This window comes from Mirounga angustirostris, unplaced genomic scaffold, assembly GCF_029215605.1.
Source record: "Mirounga angustirostris isolate CCGP_5_RB_7025 unplaced genomic scaffold, mMirAng1.0.hap1 SCAF_15, whole genome shotgun sequence".
Classification (NCBI taxonomy): Eukaryota; Metazoa; Chordata; class Mammalia; order Carnivora; family Phocidae; genus Mirounga; species Mirounga angustirostris.
In genome coordinates, this window is record NW_026991723.1 from 2,756,394 (window position 1) to 2,781,626 (window position 25,233).

Sequence of the window (25,233 nt, forward strand, 5' to 3'; positions counted from 1 at the left end):
GACAGAGACATGAAGTGCAGCCCCGGGTGGGAAGAGGGTGCCATGGACGTGCCGACGCAGGGTCGCCACCCGCCTTTGGTTTGTGAAATGCCCCATGTCTGTGGGGTGCGGTAAGTCGAGCTCTGCCTGTGTTTTGGGTGCCCCTGTGCTCTGGCCTCCACCGGTGCCCGTGACACGCGGGGCTGCTAGTCCCACGCCCGTTCTGTGCTGTCTCTTCGTTTGGCCTTCAGCACGTGCTGGGACTCGCCTGCTGCGGATCTGTGTGCGTACCCCACCTTGGTTGGCTGCGCGTTGGCTCCGGAGACTAATGCTTTCATCAGATTTGGGAAGTTTGGGCCTTTCTTTCTCTCTCCTTTTCTTTTTTCTTTCTGTCTCTCTTTCCTTTTCTTCCTCTCCTTTCTTTCTTCCAAGATTTTATTTATTTGAGAGACAGAGAGCGCACAAGCAGAGGGAGAGGGAGAAGGAGGCTTCCTGTGGAGCAGGGAGCCCGACACAGGACTTGATCCCAGGACCCCAGGATCATGACCTGAGCCGAAGGCAGACGCTTCACCGACTGAGCCACCCAGGTGCCCCAGGGGCCTTCATTTCTTCTGAAACTGTTTTGGTTTTCTCGTCTCCGGGCACCCCCATTACACGTGTATGAGTCTGCTCGTTGACGCCCCACTGGTCTCTCAGGCTCAGTTCACTTTCCTGCATCTCTTTGTTTTCTTGGAACTGAACAGTTTGTGTTTATTTTCAGCTCCATTGATTTTCTGCCATGCTGGATGTGCTGCTGACCGCCGCCTGGTAGTTTCTGTTTATCGAAACACTGGGTGCAGATGTGTTCGCAGAGCTGCCTCGAAGTCTTGGTCAGCCGAGCCCCCCAGTTGGCACCTCTGAGGCGGTTTCTCCTTAACTTCCTTTCCCTGACTGTGGGTCACACTTCCTTGCTTTGAAAGTCTGAATTTTTTGTTGAATACTCAGTATTTTAGTTACTAAGTTGTAGCAGCTCTGATTTCTGAATTTTTTTTCCTCTCTGAGAGTAGCGATGGTGATGGTTTTATTTCCGGGGGTTTTTTAGTACCTGCGTTGGCCTGAATCTGAAGGTTGTCTTCCACATGCTGTGGGTGGCTGGTGTCTGAGCTCAGTTTTTTCTCCTTGTTCTCATTGTTTCTGGCTTCCCAGGGGCCACGCCTGCATCCACACAGCACAGATGTGTCGGAGGTTGTGCTTAAACACGGCCAGCTTGAACGTCCTCCGTGGTCTGTTCACAAGCGTGTGTGGGCTTGGAGTGCGCTCAGCTTGCAGGCCGTGCTCTGTGTCCTGGGACTCGTGGGACACCTGCACTTGCTCACGGGCTCTGTTGTGGGCAGGGATGTGGGGTGGACGCACTCTTGCCCTGTTGCTTGCCGGCAGAGGGCCATGGCTCAGGCTGGCTGGACCGCCTATTGCTGGGTCACCTCTCTGAAGGAGCACGCTGTAAATCCAGCAGCCCCTTCTGGCAGAAGCAGTGAGGCTGCGGGTTTTCATGGCCTCTCCGCCCTGGTCCAACCAGCTGTCAGCAGGGAGAGGGTGGGAGCAGCCTGGATAGGATGCCCCGACTTTGATAGAGCGCACTAGCAAAGCTCTGCAGTTTGTCGTAAGCCTTTGGTCACTTTCGGGAGGGCTGCTGTGATTGTTGATGAGAGTTTTGTCCAGCTTGGTGGCTGTTTTAGGGATGGGGTTGGTCGACCTCACTGTGCGTGTGATAGGGACTCCCAGGCTCACCAGTAATGCTATGTGGAGAGTCGCCTGGCACTGGACAGACAGGAGGGGCCCAGCAGCAGGAGTCAGGTGCCCAGCTGAGGTCTGGCCCTGGGAAGTGGCATTAGGAACAGAGTGAACAGATGGGAACAGGGTCAGCACGGGGTGGTTTTCTAAGATGAGCTCATCATGCGTACGTTTCGAACATCTGACATGGGAGCACAGGTCCAGAGATGCCGGAAGCTGTGCGGGGCTGTGGCTGGAAGCACCCAGAGCTACGGTGCAGACCTGTTGTGCCCTTAGGCAGGGCACCCTCACACCCAACTGAGAAAACACCTGTTACTCAGCAGCATATTTCAAACCCAGTGAGGGCGGGTCAGATAGCCTGGGAAAATATCGGTGTTGAGGTTGGATAGTGGGTACTGGGGTTTGTTGTTGTACCGTTCCCTTTTCTTGGGTGTGTGTTGGGAAATTGTTCTAACTAAAAGGTAAGGAAAGGAAGTAGGCACAAATAAGCTGTTTCCTTGGAACAAGAAGAAGAAGGCGGGAATAGAGCAAGATGGGAGCGTGCCGTGGAAATGCTGAGTAGTGATTGTGACCTTCTCCTGATAGTGGCGTGGGCGGGCATCTAGGACAGTATCTTTCTGTCTGGAAAACTCAAGAGAATCTTGAGAGAGAAGGTGCGTGTTTGGAAGCCAGTAGCCACCTTCTGCAGAGGCAGTTTCAAAAATGGTGGGGAGAGACTCCCTCAAAAGGGTTGTTGTAGGTGCACACCGTCTGGAAATACCTTAGTTTCAGAAGGTGGGGTCTCCCCACCGCACGCTTTGCTGAGCCACGTGGAGGTTCTATCACAGGGATGGGATGCTGGTTGTCCCCAGAGAAGTCGATGGTGTTTTTGGATCTCTGCCAGAAGATGCTGAACTTCATGGGGGTGTCAGAAGACTGTGTAACAGGCAGTCTGACGAGGGTGAGTGAGGTCCTGGGCTGGGCGCCTGATGCCCCTGTGCCCTCCGTGTCGCAGTCGGGGCGGTGCCGGTCCTCTCCAGAGACACCGCGTCGGGGAAGAAGGGCCACCACTTGAGCCAGGTGAAGACCCCGCACAACCCCCTGGACTCCAGCGCCCCACTGATGAAGAAGGGGAAGCAGAGGGAGGTCCCCAAGGCCAAGAAGCCAACCTCGTTGAAGAAGGTATGCGGTGAAAGCACGCGCTGGCAAACCTCACTTCCTGTCTGTGTTACATCTTAGAGCTCTTAGCGTTTTCGGTCCTAACGTTCGGTCTGCTGGAATGTGCTTTCTCGAGATGCGTGCGCGACTCTGGCAGTGACCCCCTCCCTGAGTGGGATGGCAGAGGGTACGGAGCAGGGCGCCTCCACTCCTGGAGGCGGGTTCTTTTTCTTTTAATACTCGGCAGGGATGCAGACAGAGGACCAGGAACGGGGGCCGTTGTGCTCTCCTTGTTCACCCTCGCTGCCCTCCTCCTCCCCTGGGCAATCTGGCTGGTGCTCCGATTCTGGAATGCGGGTTCTGTTGGGGCTGCCGCAGCCCCTGCTGTCTGGCCTGGGTCCTGCGTGCCCGGCTCTGCACACCTGGGGGACATGGGCCCGGCCCCTGGGGGAGGGAGGGCATGTCGCTGCTGTGAGGGCGCAAGAAGGCACGACGATGCCTGCCCGCTGAGGTTGGGTGGCTTAGTTTGCAGAAGGGCTTATTTTTAAGGACAAGTATTATTTAGGTATTTTAATCGCTTACTTCATTTTAAAGATTATTTTGAAAGAACGGCAGGAGAGAAAGCAGCAGCGTCTCCAAGAAAACGCTGTGAGCCCAGCTCTCGCCAGTGATGCCGTACTGGATGGTGAGAGCGGTGGTGACGAGGCCCTCGAGCCGGCCGACCCCTCAGGTACCGAGCGCGCTTGCTTGCTGCCCAGGGGAGCCCTGCAGCAGGGGCAGGGGTGGGCACGGCGGGGGAGCCCTGTGTGGCTTGAGGACTTGTCACCTTTGTCATCCTGCCGAGGGCCGCTCCAGACACGCTGCCCCGTGAGGTGCGCTCAGGCCTTCTCCACCCTCAGCCTGTGTGCCCAGCATGGGGGCGGCTGTGCCCTGACTCGCTTCTCCGGGGTGTTGCAGGAGGGCCGGAGGCGTCGCCGTGCTCTGCGCCCGTGCTGGAGGGCAGGTCAGAAGAGCTGCCGAGAGCGGAGCTCCAGAAGGAGGTGGAGGGCTGCCACCTCGTTCCCAACGGCGCTGGCTGCCCCAAGATCCACAGCCGGAGATTCCGGGAGTGAGTGACCACAGGGCCGTGCCCGCGTGGGGCCTGGGGCGGGGTGTGCTCGCTCTGGTGTTGAGCGTGGGGCTGTCCTGCGCCGACCTGCTCAGGCCGCCAGGCCAGGCCCTGGCTTTCCTCCTCGTCAGAACCCACGTCAGGGCCACCTTATCTGCTTCTGTGAGGTCCTTGTCCTCACGTGCTGCTGAGGTGTGCGCTGGGGGGCTGGGCAGTGCAGTGACACCTCCCTTTCACGGTCTGGTATCTCTGGGTAGTTTCTGAGGGGACTCTGCCTGCTCCCGTCCTACTTCTCTTCAGGGCACATTCCACATGTGGGTCTCTGTGGGCAGTAGCTGCCACGGAGCATGTGGCGGGCCATCGGGGGGCCGCGGGGCGCAGAGCCTTTGTCCCTCGTGGTCGGGAGCGGGGAGGATGTGAAGTCTGACCATCAGGAGCCCCAGCTCTGCGGCCGGGCCGCTCCTCGCAGGGATTCCCGAGGGGCCCCCGCCAGCGGGCACCTTGTCTCAGTTACTGCAGCCAGATGCTGAGTAAGGAGGTGGACGCCTGTGTGACGGATCTGCTGAAGGAGCTGGTGCGCTTCCAAGACCGCATGTACCAGAAAGATCCAGTCAAGGCTAAGACCAAACGCCGACTCGTGCTGGGGCTGCGGGAGGTCCTCAAGCATCTGAAGCTCAGGAAACTCAAGTGCATCATCATCTCTCCCAACTGTGAGAAGATCCAGTCGAAAGGTACCGAGCACTGTGGCCCCCGGCCTGGCTGCTGGGGCGGGTTTGGTTTTCTTTGTTCGTACCTGAGGGCTGTGTTTGCAGCTTCACCTGACCACCCAGTGTCCTGCTCTCGGAGGCAGCCAGGCCCCTGTGGGTGCCGGCTAATGGTCCGGCCAGTCGGTGCAGGCCTCTGGCGGGGCGGGGTGGAGAGGAGGTGGGGGGCCTCCAGAGCTCATGCTGCGGGAATCCTGTGACCGGCAGCCCGGCAGCCCGGCACTCCATTGCCAATTGACTTGCTCAGTCTGTGAGCACTCCCGGCTTGTCCAGGGGCTTGGCCACTTTACCGGCCCTGGCAGGTTGGCTGTGTTTTGTGGGATGCAGCGGGCTGGGTGAGGTGACGGACATGGGCTGTGTGTTAGAGGGACGGGTAGTCAGCAGCCTGTGTCCTGTGTCTTCATTTGCCGGGGGGCCGAAGGGAGCCTTCCCCGGGCACGGGCCTCTCTCCCACGTTGGACAGGTCACCTTGCAGGGCCGAGTCTGGATCCTACACTGAACTTTCCTGGTTTCCGTTTCGCAGCTGGAGACTTGAGGTTTCCTGGCTTGTGTGGGGCCCCCGGGGTCTGAGAGCAGCCGCTGGACCTGCTCACTGCCCGGCCAGCTCGCCCTGGTCCTAGCTCGGGGCAGGCCCTGACACTGGAATAGGGCAGAAGGGGACTTCGGGCCCCTGTGGTCCGGCTGTGTGTTGGCCGTGCCCCTCCCTTGGGTCCCCTCACAGCTCTGGGCTTCAACACGAGTCTGCTCTCCAGCTCCTGGCCCGTGGCCTGAGCCTCCTCCAAGACCGTTGGTGCCCGGGGCGCTCCACAGCTTCACCTGGGCCCCTTGGGGCGCTCTGCACCTCCCTGCGGCTGTGCCCTGGGGGCGGCCTCCCGGCTCCTGCTGGGGAGCGGGCTGTGCTGACGCGGCTCGAGTGCTGAGGGAAGGCCTGTGCTGGGGCTCGCAGCCCAGCCTCCCGGCTCTGCGCCCGCTCTCCGTCGTCCTCCCTCCTCTCTGGAGGCGGCTGGGCGCTGCCCTGTGCCCGAGGCTCTGGGAGGAGGGTGGGTGGCTCACGGGGCCCCCCTGCGCTGCTGTCCTCTCAGCCTTTCCTTGGTTCTGTTTTCTGTTAAGGAATCCTCTAAGCTTCAGCAGAGTTCCCCATTTCTGCTATCATTTCCAATTTCCGGGAGCAGTTTTGTTGTCCTGAGGCCTCCGTGTTTGTTGCCGCCGCCGCTGCTCTGGGGCCAGATGGGCACCCTGAGTCTCATGCAGAGAGGGTGTAGGGGTGCGTCCGCCCCTAGAAGCGCAGGGCCCGGCGTTGCCTGGGTGACGCAGGTGTGCACGCCAACTGCCCTCACCTCCTCTGAACGTCCGTCTGCTGGAACGTGCCCGGACGCTGGGCTGTAGACGGCGGGCTCGGGGCTCCCCCACTCGCCCCGCCGTCAGGTCGGCGCGCCCAGTCGTCCGTTTGCGTCCCAGCTTCCTGCCCTCGTCTCGGGTTCTCCTGTGATTCGTGTCTTTAACAAACAGACCAGGGAATGAGTATGTGTGTGCAGTGGGCACCACGCCGTGCTTCCCCTGTGAGCTGCCTTTCTCCTGATGGGGGGGTTGCCTGGCTCGAGAGGCATCTGCGTTGGCGGCAGGTTCAGCTGCGTTCGTCGTCATCCGTTCTTGTGCGTGTTTTTATTTGAGGCCGAAGGAACTCGATTCTTCTTGGAAATGTCGCCAATGGCTTGCAGTATTTTAAAGGTGGAACTTGGCATCCTGGCCTTGGGCTGTGTGGAGTACCGTGTGCGGAGCGGCATTTTGCCTGGTAATGCTGAGCTTGAATTGTACGTGGCACTTGTCTTGAGCATTTTGCTTGTTCTGAGTGTGTTGTCGTCAGTCCTGGGAAGTGGGCCCTTGGAGATGCTTTCAGCTCCCACTGAGCCTGCGGGCTGGGTGCTGGGTGGAGCAGAACTGTCTAGGCTTGCCACTGTCAGGCCCAGTCTCCCAGAGTCTCTCCCAGGGGAGTCCCACAGGATGCGCATGTGGGGTGCCGTCTGCAGGGACCATGAGCCTCCTCATTCCCACCCCGTAGCCCCTCTTACCAGTTAGCATGGTGGGTGCCCTCCGGAAACCCAAGTCCTGACGTCAGCCACAGGCCACCTGGAAAGCAGGCCTTTGAAGGGACAACAGCCATGGCGCCACTGCGCGGAAAGCATTTGTGGTCGGCCCCGGGGCTGGGGGACACGAGGCAGAGAGAGACCACGTGGCAGGCGTCAAGGGGCACGGGAGTCTCCGGCGGGAAGTTGGGAGTAACTGTAGTTCTAGCTGAGGCTCTCGCGCCCCTCTCCCGCCGTCTCCCGCCTGCTTTCCCTGCCGGCCCAGAACTGAGGTCTTCCTTGAGTGTCTGTCCCCAGAGCTTGCTTCCTCCTCTCCTTCCTTGGTCTTCAGGTGGACCTGGGTCGGGCGTGGGCAGAGCTAAGGGATGTGGGGCCTAAGTTCATCTCTGGTGACACTGGCTGCAGAGTGACGTCCCAGTTCCCAGAGCAGCGGATGTGCTATTTTCTCTTGAAAGAACATTGGATGATCCTACAATTAGTGCCAGGTGACAGGGCCACAGGAGACATTTTCTTCTCCGGCAGATGTCGTGGGCCCTGTCCGTAAGTCCGTCTGCACGCAGGTTGCTGGGGCCGTGCCGTGCGGTGAGCCAGGTGCTAGGTTTCCTTTCAAGGAGTAAGCCCCCCAGATGCCTGCAGCCCCCCAGAGGCAGCCAGCATTGCCACATTTGATGGGTTCTTGGTAGTCCGGGTAGCCAGAGAGGTCTGGCGTCCCGGCGCTGTGGGCCCCTCGCGGGGAGCTCACCAGCAATCTGGGGGCCCAGCTGTGAGCACCGTGCGCACACTTGCTTTGCTCAGACGGTACCGACAGACATCCTGGCTCTTTCTAGACGTCTACAGCTGTGAACAAGGACGCACCTTGCATGCTGTCCTTTCTACTTGTGGGAACATCTCTGTGAGGCCTCACCGAGAGCGCAAGGGCAGGTGCATCTGAGGGTCCATGGGTTACGCCCCTGCTGCTTGTTCGAGCGGTGCACCCAGCGCGGCTCGTGCCTGGTGCCCGGCTCCAGCTCCGGCCCCGGCTCTGGGGAGGCTGTTTGCATTTTTCTTGGGAGGGGAGGACGAGCAGCCTCTTTCTTGTTGAAGAGCTTGGTGGTTTCAGTGAACTGTTGGTTCATGTTCTTTGCCCATTTGTCTTTTGGGATTTGACCTTTTTAATAGTGACATGTGGCTTTTTATATAATAAAGCTCTTTGGGTAAGAGTTGTAATTGTTATTTTGGTTTGTCATTTGCCTGTTTTTTAAACGTTTTTTGGCTGTGCAGAGACTTTGGGTGTTGTTACTATACTGATGTTTTTTATTCTTGTGATTTTATTGCGTTTAGATTTTATGGCATTTCTCCACCTTAACACTCCAGGATTATTAGTAGGTTTTTTAATATTGTTTTTCTGGTTCTTCCATGTTTTCATTTTTGTTTGCTTAGGTAGACTGTATTTCTTCTCAGAGGGATCTTTCCAGAGGCCGACCCAGTTGCCCTTTCCCTGCTGCCTCACAGTGCTCCTTCCGCCAGAGCCTCTGTTCTGCACCCCGCATCCCCACCTTTACGCTCTCATACCCGATGATGCTAGCCTCATGTCATCTTCCTTTTTCAAAAGGCTGGTTCTCACTTGTGTATTTTTTTTCATATTCTTTATTCCTCAGGAGTAAGCGTATTTCAAAGTTTTAGGTTGACACAGAATTGGTCTGTTGTGCCTGGGATGAGTATGGCCGAGGCATAGGTGCCTCCATGTAGATGTTCTGTTGTGTCTCTGGAGCGCCTGGAAGCCGCTCTGTGCAGCTTCTGTACTTGGGACAAACCTGTTCCTGCCTGCGGTGATCTTCCGTGGCTGTCCGTGCGCGTCCTCTCTGGCCCCACTGGCCTGTGTGAGGACTCGTGATTTCCGCGTGACGTGTGCACAGACACACACGTGTACTTCTCCCGTAGTAGAGATTCGGGGCTGCTGGGCCCCCCGCGTGGCGGGCACATCACCTGCACGCACAGCCCCCCTTGGTCCTTCTCACCATGCCTCTCCCGCTCTCCCGGCGCACAGACCCTACCTGGCACCTTGCTTGGCAGCAGGGCGGGTGGTGGAGGGCAGGGAGCCCGCGGCCGGGCCCTGTTGGCATTGGATACTTGGCGACCTCTCTGCTCCAGGGTCCCATCTGTGCGGGCGCGGCCCCTCCCTTGCCGGGTTCTTGTGCGCACACAGGAGCTCGTACTCGATAGGCAGTTAACTAGTGGCCCAGAGCACAGTGAGCGTTCGGTGACTGTTCACTAAGTGCAGTACTGTGATTTATAAGCGACACCTATTTGGTCACGCAGATGACCGAAAGAGATTTCTCCTTCCTGTTGGGTTTTTGTCTTCGGTTTCTGCCTCTCACCTTCTAATACTCTGGATGACTATGGTAAAGGTGTTATGGTAACGAAGGTGACCTTCGGACCTGCCCAAAGGCAGGGCCTGGCTGCCAGGGGGGCCAACCAGGTAACCGGGGGCTTGGAAGCTCGGTCCCATCCCCACCCCACCCCTACCCTTGGCCTCCGGGCGGGCGGCTGGAGGTTGAATCAGCCAAAGGCCAGTGATGCAGTCAGTCCTGACTGTGGTGAAGTCTCCCTAATCCCCCCGGACGGGGCTAGGAGAGCCCGCTGGTCGGCGCCCGGGGTCGGGTTGCGGGGGAGGAGTGGTGCCGCAGATGGGCAGGCCCTGCGTCTCTGCCCTGGCCGGGATTGCGGTGCCGGTCCCGTCCTCAGACTGGGCAGACGCAGGAAGTGATTCCCTGCGGTGAGTCCTGTGAGCCTCTAGCCCATGACGGGAGTGTGAGGAGAGCATGTCGGAGCCCGCAGCGGGCAGCCCTGTGGTCAGAGGCTCGGGTGACACTGAGGCTTGGCGGGCCCGACGCGGGCATGGGCGGGCCCGCGCTGCTGGTGTCTGAGGTTTGCTTGGTGCTGTGGGTGCCCACCTCCCGCCCCATGTTGGGATTCGGGGCGGGGGCTCTTCTAAAAGACAGAGGCCTCACTTCCCGTTAGGCTAATGACAGAGGGGTATTTTATTCCGCTGAGGATGTGTCTCTTCGGGAGAGTTGATTTCTCCCACGTGGCTGAGAGAACGATGCCCTTGCGGTGGCGGCCTTGTCCTGGTGGTGTCAGGCACGGCCCGCTGGGGGGTGTCGCCACGTGCAGAAAAAGCCCTTTGCGGCCAGTATCAGCGCCACGCCGCGTGAGACGCATCTCCCTGTCGTTCTGTTGTCCCTGACCAGGTGGGCTGGACGACACGCTGCACACCATCATCGATTACGCCTGTGAGCAGAATATTCCCTTCGTGTTTGCGCTCAACCGCAAAGCTCTGGGGCGCAGTTTGAACAAGGCCGTTCCCGTCAGCGTGGTGGGCATCTTCAGCTACGACGGGGCCCAGGTGAGCTGGGGGTGTCGGGGGTGGGAGACACGGGCTCGCGTGCAGCGTCCCCACAGGCAGCCCTGAGCCTGGGGGCGGCAGGCTGGAAGGCAGGACGGCGCATCCCCTGGGGTCAGGGGTGTCACCCGTGCGCTCCCTTCTGCCGCAGGACCAGTTCCACAGGATGGTCGAGCTGACGATGGCCGCCCGGCAGGCGTACAAGACCATGCTGGAGAAGGTGCGCCGGGAGCTGGCCGGGGAGCCTGGGCCCCCGGCTCCGGCCAGCCCGCCTGTGCAGGGCCCCGGCGGCTCGGCGCAGGACGGCCCCCCTGCCCCTGCGCCCGGGAGCGAAGAGCCATACTACAGTGAGTGCTGGGGAGGGCTGAGCATCCTCAAGCTCCGCGTTGACTGAGGAAGGGGCAGAGCGCCCGGATAGCGGCAGGGCCTCTCGGCGGCAGAAGGCCGGGTTGGTCCCAGCTGTCGTCTTCGGGCGGGGCTCAGACCTCGGGTAGCACCTGCAGAGTGCGGCCTTGAGCCCCGCGGTGTCCCCGGTGGAAGGTTAAGGCCAGCGGGCGCCGCGGGCTCACGGATACCAACAGAGCGGGGCGGCGGGGGTGGGGGGGTGGCTGGGGGGGTTCCTTGCCAGGCCCGTGTAGGGGCCTGAGCCCCTGGGCAGCGTGCTTCCCAGTCGAGGCTGCCCCGACTGTCCCCGCGTGTCGCTCAGCTGTGCCACGTTGTCGTTTTTAGTTGAAATCTGGAGAAGACACCTGGAAGCGTACAGTCGCTGTGCTCTGGAGCTGGAAGACTCGCTGGAGGCTTCAACCTCTCAGATGATGAACCTGAATTTATAGAAGAGTTGTTTGTGTGTGTTGTGTGGGGTGAGGAAGGGGTGCGTGAGACTTTGGGGCCTTCCTCTTCTCAGGTCTCCGTGGACCTGCTGTGTTCTGTGTGGCTGCTGAGTTGGGAGGTGAAGCCAGGATGCGTATCCCGGGAAGGGGCCCTCGGCTGTGCTGGTGGGAGCCTCGCCCAAGAGCCCCGAGATGCAGCTTTGGATCTGAGACACGGAGTCTGGAAAAGCCCGGACGTGTAGCCCCCTGAGTTCTCTGCTATGAAGGAAACCCCCTCCGATGCGGAAGAGCTGAGCCGTGTCAGTGTGTGGAAGGTGCCGGGGCCGGGTGGTGGGGGGTGGGGGCCTTTCTCCGGACCTGGCTTTTTGGCCGCAAGATTTGGGGATACTTGGGAGGGTCTGCTAAAATGAGCCTCAGAAGGAAAATCGGTTCTCTAACCTGTGACCTTTTGACATGAATTACTCATTTTTGTCTTTATTTTTCAAAGAAGCCGTGTATATTGGAGTTCCTAAATTTCAGTTTTGATAATCTGCAGATGTTTTCTTTCTTTCGTAAATGAACGTATTCTGAATGTGGTTTCTGTCTTGGAGGCCAGCAGGATAGAAGTTTGCTTTCATACTTTGCTGTAAGTAAGAGGGCTTATTTATTTTGAATAAAGAGCGATGATTTGGTCACCCCGCCGTCTCAGGCTTCTCGGGGTTCCTAAGTCCCAGTGCAGCCCCTCAGGTGCGTTGTGTGAAGGGAAGAGGTTTGTGGTGGGGACGCTGCCTCTGCCCGTGCGCCCCAGTACCGTCACCCAGGCGGCGGCAGGACGGAGCTTCGCCGCCGGGCGCGTTCGGGGCGAGCCGCGGAGCACATTGGCCTTGAGCGCACCGTGAGGGGCGATCGGTCGTGTCGGGCGTCGTACGTCTGAGAGGCGAGTGGCCCGTGGTGAGGTCAGGGCGGGCCGTGTGGCCGGGGTGGGGCGGGGGAAGCGTTTGTCCTGTCGAGCGCACACCTGCCATTCCTAGCGCGCCCGCTTCTCAGAGCCCTTGAAGTGGGGGCCGTGTGATGCCCCGGGTTTCTCGGGGGAGCCGGGAGGAGCGCACAGGGCAGGGCTTTCCCGCCCTGCATCACCGGGTGCCCTGTTCACTGTCGTGGGTTTGAAAATCGGAGATGGGAGGTCCTGCAGTTCACCTACAAGGAGAGCGTGACGTTTACGGTTTACGGCTTGCAGCAGGGGATGCCGGCCTTTGCTGAGCGCCCCGGCCCCGGCCCCTGGCGGGTGCGTGGCGCTGCTCTGGGGGCAGAGAAGCCGAAGCAGAGCAGGGAGGCGTGAGCTCTGCGTCGGCCCCGGAGGGTGCGCTGCTCGGGTGACTTACTGCTGGGGTTGGCCCGGCCACGGTGTCCCTTCCGTGGCAGAGGCTATGGCGGCCGGTGACGCCCCTCCCAAGCACACGCTCTGCTCACTGTGTTTATTTCTGTTTATTTTCTCAACAGAGCAGAAAACCCAAACTCCTCTTCTAAGCACGGGTCCCACCAGAACCCTCCCCACTGGGCTCAGGGCACACGTCTCGTGGTGGTGTCGGCGTGAGGTGCTCCGGCCGCGTCCAGACCGGGGCCAGTCTGACGGCCGCAGGGAGCAGCCCCCGGGAGGGCCTGGGCTGTGGAGCCCGTCCTGCGGGAGCTGTGACGCGTGCCCCGCCGGGCGCGGCCGGCGCTCTCACGGGCGACGCTGGTGCGCTGGGTGCTGGCCTGTCGGGCGGACCCGGCGTCAGAACGGGGAGTCGGGCGCAGGCCGCACTCACAGGGAGGGACGGCTCTGTCTTGAACAGAGGCGTTGGGTTTGCGCAGACCGGTGTCCGGGTGTAGCCGTCGCTCCTTCAGCAGCACGTGTCCGCGGGGCCCAGGCTGCGCGGGTCAGGCCTTCGTGTCCCGCACGCACGGCGCGCCCCCAGGGTGCAGCGCTCGTCAGCACAAGCTCCCCCCAACCGCCCCGTGGCACCGCCGGCGCCACCACACGCGAGCTCAGGGCACGCACAGAACCTCGTGGAGCAGCTCCCATGCTTGGTGACGCGCAGAAGCCCGCAAAGCCTTCAGTGCCCGGGAGCTCCTGGAGGGTGGGGGGCAGGGGGGATACCTCCTGGTCCCTCGAGGTGTCAGGCCAGTTCATGCCACTGGTGTCGCCGGGCCTGGCCCCTGGCGTGTGGGAACTCAGGGCAGGGTGAGCTGCACGCTCCGGGCCAGGACAGTTCGGCAAAGGCAGGCAGCCACGCGGCCCAGCAGCGGTGCTTCTGGAAAAGGAGCCGTCACGCACACCGCTGTCCGCACGGTGTCCGCACACAAGCCGCGGCTTCTTAACCGTCTTGGTGTCCGTTTCTGCCGGACAGACTCTTCTGTGCCTCGTAAGCACCGAAGTTTTTAAAACTGTTCTGGCTGCTGTCGGAGAGGTTGAGGTGGGGCCACGTCTCAGCAGGCCAGGTGGCCGCCCACTGTCCTGGGGCGTCTCCGGGGGTGGTGTGGCCAGGGGCAGCAGGCTCGGCTGATGTCTACAGGCGGTCCTTGTCACAGCTTTCCTGAAAGAACATCGCAGCCCCCTTTGAGTTCCTGGCAGAACAGAGGCCCTTCTTGCCGCCCGTGCGCCACTGTCCTAGACGCGGGAGGGGGCCTTCGGGGAGGGGGTCCTGCGTGGGCTAAGCTGGAAGGGATCAGTGGGAAACGCCCAACCTGTGTTGGCAACAAGGAGAGGCCTTGGGGGGCCACTGAAGGGGACGTTTGAAGGCCTGTAGTCGAGCCATGGGGCTCGTCGTCCAGTAACTCCCAGGCCTGGTGGCTGCTCAGATGGCAGCAGCAGCGACTCCGGAGTGAGGGACGCCTGTTCTGCACCCCCCCCCCCCCCACGTGCCGGGACCGGGCTCCCTGCGGGCTCAGCAGTCACCCTGCTCGGCCAGGGTCCAGCCAGAGCCAGCGGCCCTGCCTGCACACGCACCCCCCGACTGGCGTCTCCTCGAGACGCCCCGCCCTGCCCCCGCCATGCCGACGCTCCCCAGGCATCTGCCCGGAGCTCAGAGCTGCGGGCTCCAGGAAGCAGAACGGCTCCGTGGGCCAAGCCCCAAGGCAACGGACGCCCTGCCGGCCCCTGCCCGCCGTCGGCCTGGCCACGTACCCACGCCTTCCTCCAGCTCCGCATCATGCGGTCATGCTCCCCGGCCACAGCCCTCCAGGCGGCGAGCTCTCTGGTCCACTGCTCCTGGTGGGTCGCCTCTGCAAGACAAGGCGGGGGAGGGGCCAGGTGTCAGCCTCGCAGGCCCTCGTGGCAGCCTGGGTTACTGAGGCCATCCCGAGAGCCAGGTTTTGGGTGAGGTGTTTGCTCCTCCAAGCCTGCCTTCCCCAGGCCACCAGCCCCAGTAGCAGCTGTTCCCCGCGGTCACGCTGGCCCTGTCCTCACCTCGCTTGAATTTTCTACCCAGGCAAGAGAGGGGCTGGCTCCCTACGTCTTGGGGCTGGTGCTGCCTCCCCTGGGAGGCCTGTCGCAAGTGAGGCCGGGGAGTCCGCACGGCTCAGCAGGCTGGCATCCCAGGACGCCCAGCTGCTACCTGCTCCGCGTGGCCATGTGGGAGCTTGAGGTTTTGGGAGTTACATGCGGGGCTGTCGGGACGGCACGAGCCCAACAGCCGTAGTTTCTCTGTCAAACTGCGTCCCTGATCCGGCCCGCGGCTCATGTTGCTAATTCCATAAACGGGTGCTAGGGACCTGAGCCCCAAGACACAAAGCAGAACTCATTCTTCGAGCACAACTGGGGCCTGGGCTTCCCGGGTGGCCGCGGGGTAAGGGACAGCGCTCCAGAGGTGCCTTTGGGGGTTCTTAACCCACGGGGCTCTGCAGGGACTTCCGGTTCCCATCCTGCGAGAAGCCCTGCGTTCTCTTAGCCCCACGCAGCTTCAGGGGACATGGTGGGCTGGGCAGGCAAGCAGGCACCGGGCTGTCCCAGCTGCGCTGGCGTCTCTGGCCGCCTCGTGTGTGTGCGGGCCGCAGCGTGACTCGGGTGGAACCGCCTGCAATCTGTGTTGGGTCACGCTGCTCACAGGCTGCTGAGCTGGGTGACCGCGGGGCGGGGCAGAGCGGGGGAGGGGGAGCAGGGTCACCGTGAGCGCCCTCCAGCCTGTTTGCCGACAGTGCCTTTCTCGTGACTTCTGCGGGACCCCTCACAGTTTGTGAGTCATGTTTACGTGATGATTCCGATTGTCCTGATGGCAGCACGCAGGGCACTTCACAGAAATGGGAAGAACGGATTCTGGGCAGGAGTGAGTATTTGCAGCTTTTTTCTCTCCCCAAACTCACACCAGAAGGATGGGCCTTTTCAGCATCTCTCAGCACAGATGTAAATTCTTGAGAATGGACTGAGAAGGGGCGCCTGGGTGGCTCAGATGGTTAGGCGTCTGCCTTCGGCTCAGGTCATGATTCCAGGGTCCTGGGATCGGGCCCCACATCGGGCTTTCTGCTCAGCGGGGAGCCTGCTTCTCCCTCTGCCTCTGTCTCCCCCCTGCTCATGCTCGCTCGCTCTCCGTATTTGTGTCTCAAATGAATAAAAATCTTTAAAAAAAAAAAAGGATGGACTGAGAATAGGAGGGGAACCACAAAAACCTGGAAGTTGAAAGCAGAGGCACCGGTGGGGATGGAGCAGAGCCGGGAAGGCTGAATTCTAGGCCGGCAGCAGGGAAACTGAGGCACACCCTCCCAGAGACGTTCGGGTGCTGGATAGGCTGTCACATGCACGTTGCCTCCAAGGCTGTTTAGAAGCGGAAGCGTGGCCCCCAAGGCCGCTCCCCGCTCTGCACCGCGCCAAGTGGTCCAACATCTGGGAGGATAGTTCCAGAAAGAGCACAGGACATAAAGTGGAGCAGAGTGAATGCATGTTGAGGAAAATCTCCTGGAGAGTGAGGGCAGGCTTCCCGGCGGCATGGGCCCGGCCAGGCCTGGAGACACCGAGGCGTGAGTGTTCCCCGTGTGGATGGCAGTCCCGGAAGGCCACGGGTGGAGCGCGTGGAGCTGGCAGCCGTGGGGCGAGCGTCCGCGTGGCAGGGGAGGGCTTTGAGGCCAGAACCGCACAGCCAGCCAGCTCCTCTCGGTGTGGAGACCGAGTGTGGGGGACCTCGGGCTCTCAGAACGCGGACCTCCCGGCCCCGCCAGACAGAAACCCGGGTGAGACGGGGCGGGCACATGCACGCGGGGGCTGCTGTGGGGGGCCGTGTGGACGGGGCGGCAGCGGGGGTGGGAGGGCCGCCCACTTACCGTGTCTCCTGACGGTGACCTGCGCTCTGGAGGTCTTGTTGCCCGCGGAGGAGAGGACGGAGCAGCGGTACTCGGCGCTCTCTCGGGTGGCGTCCTGCAGCCAGCTGAGCACGTGGGTCCTGCCATCGAGCAGCACGTGGGTCTGCGTGGGGACACACGTCTGCAGTTCACGGCCATTCTTCTCCCAGATGAAGTGAACGTCCGCAGGACCTGGGGACACAGAGACCTCTCCGGACCTGGTCCTGCTGCCACCACCGGTGACCAAAGGCTCTGCCTCCGCGCGGCCACCTACTCTCCCAGCACCTAATGGGAGGGGGTCCAGCCAACCTGGGGGTGGGGCGACTCTCAGGGGGTCAGTACGGGGGCCAGGGCGTGGAGCAAGGCTGAAGGCTCCTCTGTCCCTGCCGCCCCCTCCTCCCTGCTTGTGCCCGGCGTGGACAGGACCAGTGGCTGGGTTGGGAGCCATTTCTCAAAGTGGGATTCTACCTAGCTGCCCCCCAAGCTGGGAGGACGTAAGCTGCAGTGTCGTGGAGGACGGTCGTCAGAGCAAGGGCTGCATTTCGCCGAGCAGGGAGAGCACCTGCAGCCAAAGGGTTAAGCCCAGGACCCAAAGCCGTGGCACCAGCTGGAGGAAGAGCTCCAAGACAACTTTCACGTGGATTCCTGTGTGACCGGCATGGCACCTTCCACCTTTGGTCTCCTCATCAGCGATGCACCGCGTTCAGGATCTTCAAAGAGCCTACCTCCCAAGGGAAAGTCAGACTCTCAGACCAGACGGTCCCACGAATGGACCGAGGCGGCGATCAGAACACAGACGGGGCCACCAGAGCTGTGTGTGTAAAAAGTTGGAGACAGACGACCAGGGGTCTCACATGTGACGTGGCGGCCACCTGGTGGCGGCCACAGGCAGAACGGAACTCATGTGCCCCTCGGTCCTGAAAATCTTCCTAAGTCTTGCTTGTCACTCGTGAGTCACTGACGTTTAAAAAGACAGTAACACGGGGAAATGTCACCGTGCCAGAGGAGGAGATCTCGAAGTATAGGTGTGTGCACGCATAGACGCGTGGGTGGCCGCTGCGCTGGTGGTGGCTCCCTGCAGACGGCAGACTTCGGGACGCTTCCATCCTGCTCTTTGTACTTCCCTGGGGTCCCAGATCCACTACGGCAGATACTGCTTTTGCAGCAAAAACGAGGCATCCTCAGGAAGGAAACGTGCCGTAGGCGGTCAGTCGAGGAAATTCTGGAAGGCTTTGCTCAACACCCTGGCCATGCGGGCCACGGGGACACAGCGTCCCCTCTTGTTTACCGTGTGGGGTTTCTGGGTTTTTATTGTGTTGCTGTAATTTGTTTTGCCCAGAGCGTTTTGTCGCCTGCCCATCGACAGTTCTGTACGTGTCACACGTCCGTACGTGCGCACGCCTGACCGCTGCCCGTCAGCCGGCCCAGCCCCTTCCTGTGACCGCCGGGCGCGCCTCACGACAGCACGGGCCGCGCGGCCACTCCCTGGCGGCCGGCTGGCGGCGGAGCCCAGTTAGAGGGGATCCCGTGAGGCTGTGAACAGACACTGAAGCCCGTTCCAAAGAGCCGGGCTCCCCCTCACTCCCAACTGCCCCATGGTGACGTGCATGAAGACCCATCCAGGACTGTAGCCCCCAGGGTGGGTCACAGCTTCTGGAAAGTTCTCATGGCCAACCCTGGGACAAAGGACTGGGGTGGCCTGAGCCGGCAGCGAATCATCACCCAGGGCTACATGGCCGGGGCCCAAAGGAGCAAAATGCTCGGCTGACCACACTGGGGGGGCTGGGCGTGGGGGTGGGGCACGGGCTGAACACAAACTTCATGCCCTCGGTCCTGAAAAACTTCATCGCTCAATCTTTAAGTGTGTGTTTAGCCACAGTAAAGCTTTAAAAATGCTAGAGGGGTACTTACGTTCTACTTACTCTTTTTTAAAGCTATCCAGCTCCCTCTGAATGCAGAGAACAAGGAGGCATAGTGACAGTTAGAACCCGTCAGCAGGGCCCGCACCCACCTACCCCGGGGCCCTTGTGCAACCCCACAGGGCCAGGCCCTCGTGCCCCGGGCGTGTGGCACCTCTTCTGGGCCCTGGAAAGGCTCCCCTGGCCTTGGGTTCCAGCACCTACCGCGGGGTCAACGAGGTGCAGGGGCCAGCGCCCTGCTCCCAGCCCGCCCCGCACCGCCTAAGGGGACTCGTGGCTGCAGAGCTGATTCTACTTCATGACAAAACCAGAGCTCCTCAGAGCAGGGGCCTCTCACCAAGGGAGGACATCCGATTCTGGAAGTGGGGTCCTGAGAGCCCCAAGTCGGAGGGGGGTGTGATGGGTCCACTCTAAGTCCTCGGGCCACATCTGTGACTGGCGTCCCCACTTGGCAAGCTATCCTCTGGGCATCCCCATGCATGTGGTCTACTCTGACCCCGGGGCCAGCCCCTCTTCGTGCTCATGCCTGCGGCCTCCCACCAGGCCCTGGCCACGGGGGGGCGGAGGTGGGGGGGCTCACACCGGAGCCCTGGGGCCGGACAGTGTCCAGCACAGAAACAGGACCCGACTGGGGTGTCTGTCTCCACCACCCCAATTTCATCGGCCTTCCTCAGAGTGCCCCAGCTTGTCATGAAACAGCCAGTGCCCCGTGGTCGGCTGAAGAGTGACCCCCAGAATATCCAGGTCCTAGTCCCGGAGGCACATGTGGCTAAATGCGCTTTCCAGATACCGCAGTGGGGAGGTGGGAGGGCGGGGGGTCACTGGCCCAGGCATGCAGCCTCGCAGGGTGCCAGGTGTGGGGGACCGTCCCACGCACGAGGACTGCTCTGTAGAGGCACGTGGGTGATCGCAATGGAAAAGAGACCCAGATTCTGGCCAAAGCACCCTGCCAAACCTGCTAAGGATCGAGACCCCAGCAAGGTGACCCATCAGCCTTGCCCGCCCATGGAGGGGCCCCAACCCTTCTGGAAAACGACCAGCTCACGAGTCCGCTACCCCCACACCCCAGCCTTGGCCTTTCTGGAGCCCCCGCCCCAAAGTACATGCCAGCACCAATGGCCGCTGTGGGTGCTCACGGGATGTTTCGGCTGCGCACCTTCTACAGCCCCCGCGGTTCCCAGGGGCTTCAGGGGCTCTGATGTCCAACATCGTGGTTGAAACATAAAAGGCCATCAAAACCCCGAATAGTCCAGTGTCACCTGAAGTACAGCAGATCCGTTCTTAGCTTTAAAGATGCCTAAATTGACCGGGAGCACGGTCCCGTTAGGGCTGTGGGGGCCCGTGGGGGCAGACAGTGTGGACTGAGCCTGCTCTGGGCAAATGCAGAGCCCTCCCCCTCAGATGGAACGGGACATGCGGGCCCCCTGGGAAAGGCTGGTCCTTCCCGGGCCACCTCACTACCTCAGGTGGGGCCGCGGTGGAACAGTGGAAGGTTCTAGATGGGCCACGCTCCTGGAAAGCAAGGAGCATGGGAGGAGGAGGGCAGGGGCCTTGGTCCCTCTGCTCAGTCCACCCTGAGTGCCACCCCTCCACGCTGCGAGGCCACCAGCCATGGTCCCCATCCTTGGCCCCCAGTCCCGTTAGGTCCGACCTCGGAGGCACTGGCTGGAGGTGGAAAGTCAGGAGGAGAGAACGCCCCGCCGGCTCCTAGACCTTGGCAGTGGCACGGCGGGGGGGTGGCACGGCGGGGGGGTGTCCCGCCTCTGCCCCGTGGCTGGCCGTGCTTCCTGCCGGCGCCGTAGGCGGGAACCACACCCCCTCCCCGGCTGCCCGCAGCTCCACCACTAACGGCCCGCGCTGGGGCACCGTTGAAGCCTGGCGTTCCCGCTCTGGCCCACAGCGGTCTGGGTCCCCCCAGTCACGGGGACAGCGCCCCGTGCGCGCATACCAGCTAACAGGTGCCTCCCCAAGAAGCCACATTTAAAAGCGTTTGGCTCCCAGACACGTGGCCCGCCCGCACCCGCGGTGCTGGGTTGTGTGACCACCGCTCTCCCAGCGACAGGGCCAACATCCGGCCCAGGAGCCACACGGGGGGGGGGGGCCCAGCACGGACCAAGGCCGGGCACGGAGCAGGCGACCCGGGGCAGCACGGACCTGCCCCCAAAGGTCTGTCCCCACAGCGCCCCACTCCCAGGCCACTTCCCCTGCGGCCCACGCAGCCGGCCCACAGCCCCCACGGGGTGCGCCACAGCTCCCAGAGCCGGCTCCACACGGAGCAGCTTCTCGACAGGTTAAAATCCCAAAACCAGCTGGGCGCTTCTTACTTCCCTCTGGGCACAGAGGCGGGGGCCCGGCCCGACGTCTCCCAGGCCACCGGACTCTCAAGCTGTCCGCATTTCAACGCCGGCACACGAGTCCGGAGAACAGCGACCCGGCTGGAGGCTCTGGAGCTAATTTCTCAGATGCCACAGAGACGGAGCCCCGAATTGTCAGCAGACACACAGTCAGTCCTATAAACGGGCAACTGGCCGACCGAGGCCTTGGGGCCAAGCCCAGCTCATCTGTGGGTGGCCTGGAGGCTCTGGATGGACAGCCGAGTATTTGCCCCAGAAACCGTGGCCGTGAGGCCCACAGCAGTGGACACTGGCCCTTCCCGTCTGCAGGAGCAGCTCCGGGCAACAGTGCCTGCAGGCTGCAGCGAGCCCGCCCCCCGACCCCGTGCTCCCTACCCCCCCCGCCGACAGGTGCCCCGCTCACCTGTGGCCTGGCAGAAGAGGTGGAAGGTCCCCAGGGCGTGCACCTGCTGGGCCTGGTCGCTGAGGAGGGGCGGCAGCAAGGCAATGGGCAGGCTGCTGTCTGACCCCGAGGCCGAGGCCGGCCAGGGGCTTCGGGGAGAAGAAGCGGAGCCGGGGCCCCGACAGGACAGGGAGGAGGACCCCGGAGGAGGGAAGGGCACAGATGAGGCTGTGAGACAGAAGACAGAGAAGAAAGAGGCCACTGAGGCAGGCGTCCTCCGGATCCCACCGCATGCCAGAGGAAGGAAGCAGAGCAAGGAGGAGAGAGGGACCCAGGCTGTCCTGACGCCCGCCCCCCGGTCAGCACCCCCAGGAGGGAGGGAGGCCTCCCGGCCGCGACAAATCACGTGCCCACGTCAAGGATATAAGCTGCTCGTTTATTCGGTTACTTTCCAAATGTATACAATTCAAAGTAGAAAAATAAAAACAAAGTAAATCTTATAAAACACAAACGTTTACACCAAGACAGTCGAGTCCTATCATGCTGAAGAGGACGCTGTCCACACAGGGACACAGAAATCCATTTTATTGCTCTTTGCCACGGAAAGAGAGCCTCCTCTTGCAGGTGTGGGGGAAGCAGCAGGTGGAGTGCGACGTCACCGCAGTCAAACCGCCTCGCCTGTTTGCACCTCGAGAGGCCGCGCCAGGCCACGCGGGTCCACCCCATGGCTCCGTGGGGTGCTGAGACACAGGCTTCTCTGGCCACCACCGCCCAGCTCGCTTGTAGGTGTGGACAGCTCTGTTCAGTTGTCCGTCTGCATGGGAGGTTTCGAGCAGCGGCTGTGGGCATCTGATCGTGAGACGCATGCCCCCTCAGCTCCGGGCCTGGCGGCGCCACAGACCCTGAAGACCCTGCCTGGCTCACGGGATAGCCCCCCACTGTCCTCTCTTCTTCGAAAGAGTTAAAACAGAAAAAAAAAAGTATAGAAAGAAAATCTCTCTGAAAATGATGCTTCCCTCAAGGAATAAAATTAAAAAAAAAAAAGTGTGCTCAAGAGATGGTTTTGTCTACGTTTCTAAAAGCAGAAAGAACGCATTTAGCCAAAGTAAGTTTATCCCTGAGAATCGTAAGCAACGTAAGCTCTATCCTATCCTCACATAACAACAGAATCCAGAAGATGTACATCTACTAAATATTAAAACATCTGCTTTCATAATTAAAAAAATAAACGACCTAACACAAGAAAAGTAAAGCCCTACAAAATAATCCCGTGGAAGAAAAGGTTCGTGCCAATCTGGACAACAGGCGCTAAGTTACCAATCTGATAAACAAAAATGCCATTTCCAATCTGGAATGAAATGCTCTTTCAGGGGCCACTGCTCTGAGGAGGGGGCGTGCCAGGCGCGGGGGTCCGCGGGCCACCGCGACGGGGCTCAGGGAGCCGGCACCACCACTCGCGGGCCCGTCCCAGACCGCGGCCCATCGCGGGAGGCCAGGACGCGCTGCTCGCCGCTTTCCAAAAGGACAAAGAGAAACCAAATCACAAGCTTGACCCGAGAGAAAAGACACAGAAGACAGGTGCACAGACATGGGCTCCCCACGCGGCCCCGGGCCGGGTGACCGACGGTGAACGGAGGCCTCCGCGCGGGCGCCTCAGTCCGCATCCACGTCCGCGTCCGAGTCGGCGTACTTGAGCTCACACTTGACGTCGAAGGGCCTGTCCCGGGCCGGGAGGTCGTCGAGCCGCTGTGAGTCCTCCCTGTCGGTGGGCACCCTGCTGGCCATGGTATCCTGCTCCGTCTCGTAGCCGGTGTCCAGGGCCGGCCTGGGCTGCCCCCCGTTCTGCTGGGAGAAGCTGCCCTGCTCCACCAGCGTCTCCTTCACGCTTTGCTCGAACTCGGAGAAGTCGGCTGTGGGCTGCTTCTTCCCCAGCAGCACGGCCGAGCGGAACTTCAGACACTGGCTGGGCAGGTAGCCCTTGTAGCAGTTGTAGGAAACGAGGCAGAGACAGAGCACGAAGAAGAGCAGGAACAGGAACATGAGCAGCCGGTTGTCACTGGACTTGAGATACATGGTCTTCTCAGAGTGCACCTGGGGGACCGTGTTGATGATGGTCTTGGGTCTGCAGGACACGCCGGTGGGCGCGGGGCTGGGCGGTGGCGGGGCCGGGGTCTGGGCCGGGGCGCCTGGGATGGGCTCCGTCGACACTCTGAGGAGGGTCCTGTCCCCTTCGGCCCGGGCGGCCGGCAGGGTGGAGGCCGCCGGGGTCCTCGGGAGCACTCTGACCTCCAGAACGTGCTTGGCCACCACCTGCAGGGCCGTCCTGTTCCGGACCCTCTCCTCCGACAGGCACTGGTACACCCCGCTGTCGCCCTCCGACAGGTTGAAGATGAGCAAGTTCTTCCTGCCCACCAGGCTGTACTTGGGGCCCTTGGGCTCGAGCGCGTTGTTCTGGAACGTCCACACCACCCGGGCCAGGTTGGACTTTTGGGAGCATTTCAGTTCTGCCGTGCCACCATGCTTGAAAAAATGCTGCCGGAAACTTTTAGTTTCATCTGGAACATCAAAATAAACGTGCACAGCGTCAACAACCCGGCTCACTACTTCACGTCTTTTAAAAATAGGTCAACACGCACAAGAGAACACAAGAGTTTCACCCACTGGAGCAACACGGAATCTTCCAGAACAACTAAGGAGATAAAGACATGCGTGACAGAACGGCAAAGATGAGCCCCGGGTGGCAGCCCAGTGGAACAAGGACCTCGGAGGCAACCGAACAGCAGAGATGGCGTCTGGCGCCCTGGCTCCCCGGGAGGCCGAGCGGCAGCGTGTGGAGTCGCACGCCACGTGCCTCTGCTGGTGGCTCTGGGGCTCGTGGCCTCTCGGTGCGCCCGGCGCCCCCTCCTGAAGCTGCCCCAGCTGTCGGGTCAGGGGCGGGAGCATGGCTGCCTTCGAGGGGGCGAAGGGATGTGCCGGACCCCCGCGGCCGGCGGTGGCCTCCGGAGGGGACGAGGACGCCTCTCTCAGCGCCCCTCCCTCCCACTCCCAGGACGTCCGGGGTCATTTAAGTGGCCCCAAGCTAAGCGGCAGAGAGAAGCGTCTCGAGAGCAGATGTCATGGGTTGGACGCCGAGTGCCTTCCAGTAAACACACACACCACGTGGCTTCCAACACCCTTTTCTGCAAATCAAGGGGATGGCGGGGTCGGCCCCCGTGCTGTCACGAATACCTGCCCTCTGTTCCGAGCACAGAAAGAAAGACAAAGCGCACGAGATGCCACACACCAGCACAGCACCATGACACGGTCACGAGACCCGGCCGCCTGGGAGGAGCGCGGCGAGGAGGAGCCACTTACCCGGGCAGGCGGACGTGTCCCCGCTCATCTGCTGAATCAAATCCCTGCAAGACAAGCAGGCACGGTCACGCACGCGCCTTCCCCACAGGCGGGGCGGGCAGGCTGGCATGCCGCGTCCCCCGGGTACCTGCTGGGGCCGTCTGTTGGCTGCAGGGCCACGCACGCCTCGGTGGCCCGGTTCCAGGCGCAGTAGGGGTCTCGGGCCAGCACGCAGTCCTTGCAGGTGGCATGCTTCTCGCAGAAGGCCACGGGGGCCTGCACCACGCCCGAGCTGGAGCCCGCGTAGACAAACCTTCCGCCCTGCAGGGGTGAAACACGAGAGCAGGCGGGTGAGGGGGCAGCCGGGTGCGCAGTGCCAGGTGCATCTCCGGCTCACGGACGGTGACGAGCGTGTTCCCTCGTTTTCTCATCTAGGAGCTTCCAGAGCTACGAGCATGCAGGTGCCGCGTGGTCTCCCAGCCCAGTCCGCGCACTGACTCAGCACTCCGGGCCTCGGTCCAGCGCCCCCCTCCCTCCCGACCAGGCGCCTGTGTGGATGCGTGTCTCCCTCCGAGCGGACAGAGCCCCTCCAGCCGGACCCTCCTGGCCCCACCACAGGTCAGAGGCCAAGGGCACAACTTGGAGCCCAATCTCAGGCATGCCTGGCGTGAGCAGCCATGCACGGACGGCCCCAGTGGGTCCAAGTCCAGCGGGGCCGGGAAAGGGGGCGCCAGCGAGCGGCGGGGGAGCGTGCAGGATTCCAGCACATGGGATAAAGGACGTGCCAGGCACTGTCACATCCAGGTTTGCGAGGAACACGTGGACAGGGAGGCTGACAGCTGGTACGTCAGAGAGCCCAGCTCACAGAGCAGCTAACTGCTCTCCTGGACGCAGCGGGGACA

General features: G+C 61.6%; 2 protein-coding genes across 8 annotated transcripts in view; one reads left to right on the top strand and one right to left on the bottom strand.

The window, feature by feature from the left end:
* Window positions 1-11,728, top strand: part of SECISBP2 (SECIS binding protein 2) — a 47,643-nt gene extending 35,915 nt beyond the window's left edge. For 4 of the 6 annotated variants that reach the window (XM_045882123.2, XM_045882125.2, XM_064579472.1 and 1 more), the window contains 7 exons: window positions 2,744-2,910; window positions 3,481-3,616; window positions 3,844-3,994; window positions 4,505-4,725; window positions 10,073-10,227; window positions 10,376-10,571; window positions 11,129-11,728. In XM_045882123.2, the coding sequence (XP_045738079.1) occupies window positions 2,744-2,910; window positions 3,481-3,616; window positions 3,844-3,994; window positions 4,505-4,725; window positions 10,073-10,227; window positions 10,376-10,571; window positions 11,129-11,304 (1,202 nt within the window). In that variant the 3' untranslated portion in view covers window positions 11,305-11,728. Of the gene's footprint in view, window positions 1-2,743; window positions 2,911-3,480; window positions 3,617-3,843; window positions 3,995-4,504; window positions 4,726-10,072; window positions 10,228-10,375; window positions 10,572-10,953 lie in introns of all 6 variants that reach the window. The other 2 variants (XM_045882124.3, XM_045882127.3) reach the window with 1 other exon arrangement.
* A 533-nt stretch (window positions 11,729-12,261) lies between these two features.
* The window catches only part of SEMA4D (semaphorin 4D), a 37,596-nt gene continuing 24,624 nt past the window's right edge, over window positions 12,262-25,233 (bottom strand). Inside the window, exons 13-18 of one of the 2 annotated variants that reach the window (XM_064579473.1) lie at window positions 24,480-24,652; window positions 24,353-24,396; window positions 21,020-21,226; window positions 16,326-16,535; window positions 14,200-14,297; window positions 12,262-13,609 (exon numbers count right to left, since the gene is read on the bottom strand). In XM_064579473.1, coding sequence (XP_064435543.1) covers window positions 13,583-13,609; window positions 14,200-14,297; window positions 16,326-16,535; window positions 21,020-21,226; window positions 24,353-24,396; window positions 24,480-24,652 — 759 coding nt within the window. In that variant the 3' untranslated portion in view covers window positions 12,262-13,582. Of the gene's footprint in view, window positions 13,610-14,199; window positions 14,298-16,325; window positions 16,536-21,019; window positions 21,227-21,279; window positions 23,554-24,352; window positions 24,397-24,479; window positions 24,653-25,233 lie in introns of those variants that run through there. The other variant, XM_045883635.3, reaches the window with a different exon arrangement.